At 30.5% G+C, this 12,309-nt stretch overlaps 1 protein-coding gene across 1 annotated transcript; it reads right to left on the minus strand.

The window, feature by feature from the left end:
- Window positions 1–681: 681 nt before the first annotated feature.
- On the minus strand, window positions 682–5,283 carry LOC105800062 (alpha-dioxygenase 2). Its single transcript, XM_012630954.2, is given in 11 exon segments — window positions 682–1,051; window positions 1,127–1,370; window positions 1,460–1,662; window positions 1,749–1,979; window positions 2,118–2,135; window positions 2,137–2,240; window positions 2,506–2,719; window positions 2,791–2,924; window positions 3,032–3,181; window positions 4,792–5,070; window positions 5,181–5,283. Coding segments are annotated over 11 exon segments (1,833 nt in total). The 5' UTR covers window positions 5,211–5,283; the 3' UTR covers window positions 682–825.
- Window positions 5,284–12,309: the final 7,026 nt, after the last annotated feature.

A 12,309-nucleotide genomic window follows, 5' to 3' on the forward strand; every position in this document is an offset into this window, starting at 1 on the left:
TAGAGTTGAAGGCTCTTAGGATTGAGACAGGTTTAACCCTAGGATCCTTTGACTCTATGGCAATTAGAATTGCAGCAACGACTCCTGTCGAAGAATGTTACACAATAACTCTTCCAAATAAGAGTAGAGAATCAATTTGTTGATGCTAAATTATCACAATTCTAATAGTTAAAATAGAGTGATGAGGATTAAAGTTTAAACCAAGCCACTCTTTTAAGACAATGCACCCGCTCTCAATAATAATAACCAGTGAAAAGAAGTTTTATTGTATGTAATTCCCAAGATACTACAATGTCACCCATTATCATTCACGTCAAAATTTTCATGTTTCCTTTGCCAAATCTTCTCTAATCCACCACGCTTGCCAATTCACTAGCTTCTCGCAACTCTGTGAAACTTCTCCTTTCCTCCCCCTTTCTCTCCCAACCCAACCTCATTCCAAATCATCCAATCACCCATTTTCGTCTTTGAAATCCTTTCTCTACTCAAACTTTTCACATGAAATTAGCTAATGACACCAGAGTCATTAGAGGTTTTAAAGTGTGTTTAAAAAAAAAATTGGACAAGTAAATTTACCGGTTATGCTTATTCAAATGTGCTGTTGAGAATTGTGCGTGATTCTCAGAGAGAATGACGAACTATTAGGCAACTATAAAATATACCAGCTGGATCAACTATATATAATAGTTGTATAAGTGGTGATGTTACTAGTTGATGTAAGGGAAGTTTACAACAAGGATATGTATTATTTGCTGACATTATTATACGTGGATATATGGGACATTTCTACAAATTATGTCCACACATATATGGATAGATATGTAATCAAGTGGCTGGTCTGAGATATAGGGGGATGTAGTTTGTTTTGTCAGGTGGGGCACTCCATACCGAGAATGCACTTGAACACCTCATCCATTTTGCTGTCATATCAGGGAAATGTCGATCTATCACATCCTTCAAGGGCTCTGTCTTGTTAACCCATTCAAGCCCTTTCTCTGTGTAGGTTTTGGGGTTGAAGTTCGTGGTGAAAAACCGATCAGCTTCCAGCCTCCTGAACATCGGTCTAGTTAGCATTCAAACATCCCCAAAATGGAAAAAAGAAAAGAGTGATTTGAGTTGATTTAACCTTGATGCAATGAGTAGGAAGATGAAGAAGGCAGTCTCACTGATGGCGAACCGCTTGATCTTTTTCTCCGCTTGCAGGCCAACAAGCAGGTCCAGCTTCTCCACATCTTCGCCGTAAACCTCAATGAGAGCTTCGATGACTTCACAATCATCTGTTAAATCTTCCCATTTGCTAATCGGAATCATCAGCAAGTTCCTTCGGAACTCATTGTATCGAGCAACTCCCCTTTCCCTGCCTCTGTAAACTAGACAACCAAAAACAACGCGGAATCATAAAACATCATTACAACTTTGTAAACATGTCATGTCACTAAGAATTAATAAAAGGAATTACTTTCAAGAGCAGCCATATCAACTGGATCTGGAACTTCTTCCCCATTGATGTCATGAGGAATAAGGTTCCTCATCCATGATGGATAGTTCCATAAAGTGACTGCACCACTTGCCTGATGACCCATTGATACCAACATCTGTTCCATGCCAATTTTTGACATTCTTCTTTCGCCTTCTTTTCCAGTCATTTCTGTCATAGGCACCCTAATATTCATGCAATCATATGAATTAATTAAGTCTGTAGAGTTGTAGAAACATATGGAGCAAAGAAGGGAAAAGGGAAACATTACTCTTGTGATACAGGAGGGCATTCATAGTTTGGATTAGCAGAGTTGGTGATGTCCCTAAGGATTACTTTGTCAGGTAGAAGTGAATGCATTTTGTAAACACTAGAAAACTCTTCTGTGAGTGAGTATGGAACTCCATGATCATTAGGCTTCCTAAGACCAACCAATCCACTTAGTACTGGTCCACAAATATGCCCAAACAAATCCTTAAATCTCTTCCCAAGTAAACCATACCTGCATAAAACATATATATATTGTCAAATAATAGCAAATTAGAAATTCAACAGTATCATAGTCTTTGTCTTGAAACAAACAGATTTTTAAATTTTTAGCATTTCTTAGCAACTTAAGGACTTAAAAAGTAAATATTACCAGTTGACCCTCATCCCAGAGCTCTACTGTCCAATCGATTGTGTGGATTTTAGCAATAACAGCTGAGGTCACCAGTCTGGCATATCGATAGAGCTTCTCATCATCAAGATCAGGGTAATGTTCCTTAACAAGACAAACCAAACAGATCATTAATTCTCAGCATCTAACTTTTAAGAGGTGATATCTAGTAAGTTTGATGCTTAATTCTCAGCATTTGTATTCCCTTTATTATCTCCAAATTGCCATCATTTTTGTAACCAAAAGAAAATTAGCGTAGGTAGATAAAATCTGTTATGTAAAAAAGTGAAAGCAAATAAAGTATACTAATGTGGTGAAAAAATTATATTAAGAAGATAATAAAAATTAAGGTACAAGTAATAAGGCTTACTTTGAGCATATCACAGACAGCATTGTGCTCTCGGATGAATAAGGCTTGTAGGAGGGAAAAGCCAGCCCAGCAGTTCCTTACATCACCTGAAATAGGAATCCATTTCTCATCATGCTCAAGCAGCCCATCTCCTCCTATTCTTAGCTTTCCTTCTTTGAATGCTCTTACTCTTCTCATCCCTTCCTCATTGTTCCCATATATTACACTTCCATCCCTATTCATGTTTTAAAAAAGTAAAACAATAGCTATTGCTGTCAAAAGAAGCTACTGCAATCGATCACTTACCACCAAGGAGTCCTTGTATTGAGAAAGCCAAACTTCATATCAGGTTCCCCTGTGGAGATCCTCTTGGTCTTAAAGAACTTGAATGACTGCAAAGGACAAGCGCTTGCAATTTCGTGTGGAGCCCTGAGTTCTACCTGCCATTACCGGCACATATTTCAGATCCTTGGTTGGTTTTATCATATATTGGAGCTTGGCTAGTTGAGTAGACAGTAAGGTTTAAAGGCAGGATGAATTGATTAACCTGTTGAGTGTCCTACAAATGATCGATCCAATCATGGATCATGAATTGAATCCAAGAGGTGGCTATCATGTTGAATTGTTCCCCAGTATCTATGAATTTTTTCCTTGCCAATAGCTTTGTGGCTACAACTGATGGGTGAGGATCCATCAACTGCATATGTCAACCTTATTAGTTTAATTTCCAAAGAGATGCATCATTAAAACCAAAAACACAGTGGAATTTTATGTTATGATCACATTATTCGTTTATTTACTTATTTTAATTATTAATACCACAATGGGTGAAAGTAGAAACTTGTGTAAAAAATATTTATTGAATCAACCATAGGTGAACGGGGAAAAGCTTTGTATACAAATCTTCGTTAGGTTTGGGTACAATCTTTGGTCACTTAATTTACTTTAAGTAGTTGTTTTTAATTTTATTTTCAAATGTTAATTTTAGTTGTTTTATTTAAATATTTTATATGAAAATATTAAAAAACAAAAATCATTATAATCATATTTATTATAGAATAATATTTGATGCGTTGTCGGTACATGTGCATAAGTCTCATGCACCGTTAGTGCATAATAATATGACACATCATCATAAAATTAAACAAAAAATTATAGAAGACTTATAAATATTAATAACTCTCGAATTTAAGATCTTGAGTTTAGAGTTTAAGATCTCGAGTCTAGGGTCTTGACCTTAGGGCCTAGGGTTTCAAGTTTAAATTTCAAGGTTTTAACATTTAAAATTAATTATGTCTAAAAAAGTTATTTATATTATTTATGAGCCCTTCATTATCATTTTTTGTTTAGTGATGACATGTCATTATTATTTATGATGATACATGAGATTTATACACCGCCAATAGATTAAATATTTTCATTTATTATTTTTTAAAAGATTATTTTAAAATATTTTTAAATTGAATTAATGTGAAATTAATATACGAATCAGTGACACTAACTTAATTATAAAAAAATGATACTATTAAGTGCAATAAATAAGCAAGTGTCTCAATTTGAATATAAAAATCATAAGCAATTAAAAATTAATGTTGATGAAATAATATCAACATAACCGGTTCTAAGGCACGTGTGAGTGTGCAAATATGACTTTTGAAACATATAAAATTTTAAAAGTTATTTTCAAGAAAAAAATAAAAGTTGAATATATTATACCTTGTTATCTCAAAAGAAATTACGCGTAATAATTTATTCACCTTTTCAATTTTATAAAAGAAAAAATTTATTTTAACATTTCTTTTCTTTTTAATTTTTTAATTCTTAAATTTGTGTTGTTTATCAAAGCACCTAATGTCTATTAACTAATTATTTGCTAATATAATATATGCGGATGTCACGTAAGCAATTAATGAAAATATTAAACATGAGAAAACATTTCAATTGTTTATAATTTTTTTATCTTAATCACAGGTATTCATCCGTTTTACAAACTGAGATTAATCATATTCGAGCTCAAGGTAATATTCAGATAAAGTCAACCTAACAATGACAACTCTAATATTCAAACTTAGTTCAAAACTTCAAATGCGTAGAAATGAAGTCTACTTCCACTCTTTCTATTTGTTGGTATTTTTTGAAAGCTATTTTTAATGTAACAAATACAATCAAAATTTACATGACAACACTTATCCTTAAAGTATATATTAAAAATAAATAATACATGCGTCACTTTATAGAGTTTATGAAGTTTTTAGAATGAGAGTAATAAATAATTATTTGTACATTAGATAACATAAAAGTACGTACCCCATAGTTTGAAGAAGAGGGAGGCATGTTGCGGCCGAAAAAGGTTCCCCGGCTGCCAATTACATGGTTACTAGGATGGTTGCACTTTCCATCGGCAGTCCTATAACAGAATACTTTCGTCTCATATGTCCGACCAGTGGCACTGCCGCTCTTGCTTCCTGATCCCACCTCCATTAGGTTGTAACGTTGGTGCAAGTGCCTTCTAATTCCCATGTACCACAGCCCTATTAACACTGGTAGCCTATGCCACGCACCAAACTTGTCCACAAAGTGTATCACCTAAGGTTTCACAGTCTTCACCAAATTAGTAATTCATTAGAAAAAAAAATGATTATAGTAAATTATTAGACAAAGAAAAGGGGAGGGGGGGTTTAATTTGCTCCACTAACATAGAACAAAAAAGTATCAAAGAGAGTCATCTTGGCAACAAGATGTTGAAGCTGAGGATGAACATAGGATGAAGTGATCCCAGTGAATTTTTACTTCTTTTTGGTGTATTTTCAAATGAAAGACGATACCTTTTTATAGATAATGATGATAAAAGACATAGAAAAGTGCAATAACAAATATGGACGGTTTGTAGCTGTAGTAACTTGCCAATGGATAAACCTCCGTAATCAGAAACGAGGACACATATTAAATTTAATTGATTTTATTTAATGAATTTTAATTTTGATTTTTATCTTTTTTTTTACAAGTTATAGTATTAAGAGTCTATCATATTGATAATGTGAAAATATTGAACACTTTTAAGTGTCGTTATGCAAAAAAATAGTTAGCAAAGAGAAGTACATCTTTAAAGTATTACACTCTTGATGTATGGTTAAACTGATCAAATTACTAGTACGTCAACCCAATTAAAAAAATTCAATTCAATCGATTTTTAATTTAATTGGTTCAAAATCACTCTCTAAATTAATAATTTAACTAATTTTTAATCCAATTCAAATACCACTACGAACAAAAACAGTGGTCACAAAACAATAAATGCAAGGCACCATAATTGCCTCGAACTCAATACCTCTATGATGTTGAAAGAGTTAGAAGTATGACTTTAAGTTGGCTCTTTCAAAAACATTACGTGTTGAAAAGTTGAAAGTTAGGAGAAGAAAATGCATAAAATCCGTAGGTATTGCAGATTGAAGACGACTCTTTCGGGTAATAGCTGATTTATTTACATTTGTCGTTTTGAAAGCCATTTGGGGTCTACATATTAATTTGTCTGATGTCCACGGTAAAAGCTCCCTTTAGTTTCTATCTAGCTGTCCTACCCTGCCTAAATATTATACTAGTATATTTTCCCCAGCTTCTTCTGGGGAAATCCTTTTATATTTTTTCCTTAAAATTTTATAAATAATAATGATATTACCAAAATAATTAATATCAATAAGAAAATATTAATAAAATTCATTCACAACATTTTTTTATTTTTAGTAATTTGCTATCCTCAATTCATTTCCATTAAACATGCAATCATTTAATATGATTAAATTAAATTAACAACAGATTTTTAAATAAAAATCAAACTTTTTATTACATCAAATGACTAATAATTATGTTATACATAAATTGTTTTAGATTAAATAGTGGTTATGGTCTCCGTTTAAATTTAAAATTTAGTATCTATTCTTTATTTTGAAATAATTTGGTTCGTCTACATTATGTCGTTAGTTAATTTAAATAGTTAATACCCTTAATTATTCTAGTCAAAATATGTTGAATTGATTTTTTTCTTAAAATTATTCATTCCAACTTCATGCAAAAATATCGTGTTACAAAGGTGTTTTTAAGGAGATTCACATAATCATTTTAATCGAGATAGTTAAGGGTTCTAATTATTTGGACTAACTAATGTCATTATAAAAGCAGATGATCAAATTCATCAAATTAAAATATAATGACTAAATCTCAAATGTGAGCATAGTAGAGAGATCGAAATTACAATTTTACCATCATATTATAATGACTAGAAAAGATTTGTGTAGTTAGTAATCCAAATATTTAGCACCCTTGATATTTTTGGTAGCCGACATAATTTTTTTAATAACACTTATTCTAATTTATTATATTAAATTTTTTATTAGAATAGTATTTCTAAAAAATCAACATAAAATATTATAATCAAAATAGTTCAGGATGTTAACCATTTTGACTAACTAATGTCACTCTAAAATTTGATAACCAAATTATGTCAAATTAAAATATAAAACTAAATCTCAAATGTTATTATAGTAGAGGGACCAAAACTGAAATTTTACCATTATAATTATATGGAAAAAAATAAACTGATTGGACGCGTGTCACGAGGAAGGCCCTCCTTTTATATATAGAATAGCATTTGATATAATTAATTGCCATTGAAATTATAAACCTATAAAGAGTAAGGTAAATTACAGGGTCGAGTTTCTGTTCTTTTTTACTTATCTAATTATAAAAATTAGAAAATAATCATCTAATTAATTGCATTTGGGTTTTTTTTTACAATTTTGTTAATTATAATTAACTTTGTGAAAAGAATATATAATAATAAATTTAGTTCTCAACATTATATCTTTTATTAATTTGACTTTTTTGAGTTAATCTTGACCATTAATCTTTCAAAAGGGTTAAATTGTTTTTGTCGAATGGAAATGTTGACAAAAACATTATTTTTTAACAACGCTAATGTGGTAACCGCATAGCAATTCACATATATTTTATCTTGATATGCACTCTTTATCTTATATGTTTCGTCAAAAATAATTTAAAATTCTAAAATATTTAAAAATTAAAAAATAATGATGAAGTATATACTAATTGTCACATCGACTACTATATTTAAAAATTGAACAATAATCAGTATTTATGTTAAAAATAGCAATTCAAATGTGTACAAAAAATCTCATTAAAAAATAGCAATTCAAACACGGTTGATTGTGAGTCAAAACAAAATTAGTATGAAATACATACGGATTATCGCGTTGATTATTATATTTAAAAATTTTAACGTTTTAATCAACATTTACAACATATTTGTGGGGGAACAGTAAAGGTCTTGTACACATGGATACAAATTGATTACTAATGATTACCGAGATCCAACATTTGATGCAGACTCTAAGATACATGTGACATAGGTTTAGCTCAAACGAGTAACTTGATTCTTTTTAAAGGTTTAGCCCAAACGGGTGACCTTACACATATATTTTCAGCTTGACCAAGCAATTTGATGTGTTGTTATAAAAGTTTAGCCTAGACGAGTAACTTGATACAAATATATATATTCAGCTCAAACGAGCAACAAATGTGATTAGTACATGTGTATCCGAGTTCGTTTATTAAGTTTCGTCGGGCTATATAGATGGTAGGAATTTGATATTCAAATGATGGATTAATGAATGTGTGAACATAAAGTCTATATGTGTGTGTGTGATTATATTGTTCCGGATTAGAATAAGATTTAAACTTATTACCTATATTGACATGAATGGCATGTTAAATATACATTTTATGCATGGATTGATGTTGGTTTATTACTCACCTTTTTTATTTTTGTGACATGTTATGTTTAGCCAAATTGTACCAACATTATGGTAGCTTATCTTATTTAATTGTTTATTAAGATAATTTTTTTTTATTACCTATGAACTTACTAAGCATTCGAAATGCTTACCTTGTTATTTTCTCTTTTCCTAAAGATTGCCAACTTGCGGTACACGTCGAATGGATCTACAAGAAGCTTACGCTATCCCGTTACGGATTCGGTAGTCTTTCAAATGTTCTAAAGTCCGGTTATGTGGCATGTACATAAGTGCTATATATGTTAACTTGGGAATGATAGTTTTGGTTTGAACCTAAGCTAATGTTTGATTTTGGGAAGGCTAATGTTCAAATAGATATGTGTATGCTTTGGTAATATGATAGGCTATATATATATATATATATATATATATATATATATATATATATATATATATATATATGACACTTGAATAATAAATTTGAGAAAGAAATAGTATGGTAAAATGATGGTATTGAATGGCTAAATATATGGTTGAATAGGTTGAATTTGTATAAGTTGAACCAATATGATTTGGAGTCAAATTGTGGTATATTGGATTGGAAAATGATTAAATGTAATGTTTGTAAAGTATTTTGGCATGTTTTTTTGTGTAGGTAAGGTTGTGCAAATATGCACCAATTTGTAAATTTCAAAGATGGCTAAGAGATAGGTACCAAATGGCCTAAAATATACCAAAAATAGAGTCCACGTAATGACGTGAGGGAGTTCCTCATTGCGGCGAGCTCTGAACTTTAGGTCACGGTGTGACGAGGAACCCCGTCGTCACAACAAGGCCAAGTCAGTACATCACACCATGACGAGGAACTCCCTCACATCGCAACGTCAACTCGAAGATTTGAAACTTTTACAAATTGGTCTTTGTTTGATCTCAGGCTAACTTTAGAGCATTCGTAAGCTCATATAAGTCCAGAGAAAGGTTGCATAGTATATCTATTGCATGTATAGATAATGTTTGCATGTATAATGTTTCGAATTAAATGTTAAATGACTATATTTGCTCCAGTACCGATCGTAGCATCTGGTAACTCGGACCCGACAATCAGGTCAGGTGAGGGTTGTTATAGTTTGCTAGCATAAAACCTAGCCCCATGACACTAGTATAGTCACAAGTCAGAAGCTCTCATGTTTTTTATTTTATTTTATTACTTTTTAGAGTTCTTTTAAGAATTATAATTTTTTAAATTTAAAATTTAAAATTTTTTATATTGTTTTTTTAAAAAATTAATATATATTTTTTAAGTTTTATGTTATCATATAATATACATCAACTTAACATATGTCCATATAATTTCACAGTTATATATATTGGGTTACATAAGCTTTTTTAGCAAAAATAACTAATATAATATTTGATTATCTTTATTTATTCACTTTAAAATAATACAAAAACTAAACTATCTTATTTACTCTCTTTTTTGTTGAAAAAAAACACACAAAAAAACTAAATTAATCCATCGTATACGAGAAAGCCATTTGCTCTATCGGCACAAAGACCTGTTCCGAGCTCCTCAGGTGCGCCAACAAACACATGCGCATCTTTTATCCTATCAAAAGTCGTCTTAACAATACAATCAACCACTTGATTTCTTTCTCTTGGAACATGCTTGATACTCCATTTTTCCATAGTTTGTAATATCAGATAAATCCTTCTCATCAAAGCTGAGGTCGATTTGGCCAAGTGTCTATTCTAAAAGGCATTGACCACCTCTAAACTGTTAGTATGTGTAACACCCCTTACCCGTATTCGACGCTGGATTAGGGTACGAGGCATTACTGAAACATACACTTGTAAACATTTTAAATCGAGTAATAAAATTTCATTAATTATTAAAAACTTTCAAATTATTAACATGCTTTTATAGTTCTTCACAATATAAATAATGCAACATTTCCTACCAACACAATCGAGATTCCGATAATCATTTCAATACATCTAATAATTGTCATATTACCAATAATAATTCAATTACAATAATAAATCACATATCTATATAATATTCATTACCAAATAGCATTCTCTCCAATTAAAATTATACAAAATATAGTTCATACGAACTTACCAGGCTAAATTGTAGAAATACCAAAATTTAGGGACATTTTGGTAATTTTCTATTTTCTCGAATTTCCACCCAATCTTGATCTAAATTAATATTTCATTCAATTTACTAATTTAAATAATAAAATAATTCATGAACAATTTGGTCACTTTGACATTTTTACAAATTTACCCTTAAAGTTTCACATTTGTTCAATTTAGTCCTTGAGCCCAAATCATGCAAATTAACCATTTGAAATGCAAATCCATGCTAACACAATATTCATACATTTATTTTCCTCCTCCTCCTCTCCATTCCACATCCTTAATTTACATAACATGCTATAAATAACATTATCTATAATTTCACTATTTTCTTGTAAATTTATTCAAAGCTGTCCATTTGAGTCATAGTCACTAAATCATTTATATCTTGAGCTACAGAAATCCAAATTATGATCTGTTAATTTTTCCTGAAACTAGACTCACATATCTTCTTGCCATAAAATTTTCATAATTTTTGGTTTAGTGAATAAATACAGTTTATTCTTTAAAGTCATCCCTGTTCTGATGTCTGACAGTTCCGACCCTTCTTCACTAACAATTAATTATCTCTTTGTACAGAATTCGAATGATGTTACCGTTTGTTTCTATTGAAAATAGACTCATTAATTATTTAAAAATATAAATTTAAGCCTCTAATTATTTTTCTCCAATTTTTGATGATTTTCCAAATTCAGTACAGGGGAACCCGAAATCATTCTGACCTTAACTCACAAAACCTATTATATCTCATGATTTACAATTCTATTGCTTACACCGTTTCTTCTATGAGAAACTAGACTCAATAATATTTAATTTCATAATTTATTCATCTTCTAATTCAATTCCCACAATTTTTGGTGATTTTTCAAAGTTGACCTTCTGCTGCTGTCCAAACTGTTTTAGTGCAAAATATTGATTACTAAGTTTATAACACTCTTATTTTCTTTCTCTACACTATTTCTCATCACTTTCTCTTATTTTCTCTTCACTAACATACCAAGAACATAAAACCTTATATAATAAAACTCTACATTAACATCAATTTCATACCTTTTCAATAATATCAAACTCAAAAATATTTTGAAATCTTGATGTTCTTACCTTGCTCAATTGATTTCAATCTTTAACTTGATTTTCTCTCCTCCAGCTTCTATTTCTTGAATCTAACTTGATATTCTATCTCCCATAGTCTCCTTGTTATCTTTCTCTCTTGATGGCTATAGAAATTCTTTTGATTTCTAGGTGGAAATGGTAGATTTTGGTGGAAGGACCAAATTGTAAAGAAAAGAAAGTTTCTTTCTTTTTCTTCTCTTCATACGTTGAATGCATGGGGAAGATGATGATTCTTCATCTTTCCTTCCATATATATATATACTAAATAGAATAATACTAAAATAATAAAATATCATTTAAAATTAAATTAAAATACTAATAAACTAATATTTATTTAATTAATATAAAATATCTCCAACATCATCATTATCTTCTAGATTTCTCTCTTCTAATTGACCATTTTGCCCTTCACGATCTTTTAAAATTCCATCCTTGAGTCATCACTTAATTTGGTAAAATTGCAATTTAGTCCCTCAAAATTCTTCACCTTTTTCAATTTGGTCCTAATCCATCCATTTTCCTTAGTTTCTAGATCATTCCACCCTTAAAATATTTACACCATTGGTCCTTCAACTTTTTCATATTTATACTTTAGCCCTTAATTTTGAGTATTTACTCTTAGGCAACAAAACTTTTCTCACTTTTGCAATTTAATCCTTTCTTGAATTAATATGCCATAATATACTTTCCAATGTTGACATAACTCAATTACTCTTTTTATCACTTTATTTCCTTAATTTACCATATCAGGGATATTATCTTA

This window comes from Gossypium raimondii, chromosome 9 (genome assembly GCF_025698545.1).
Source record: "Gossypium raimondii isolate GPD5lz chromosome 9, ASM2569854v1, whole genome shotgun sequence".
NCBI lineage: Eukaryota > Viridiplantae > Streptophyta > Magnoliopsida > Malvales > Malvaceae > Gossypium > Gossypium raimondii.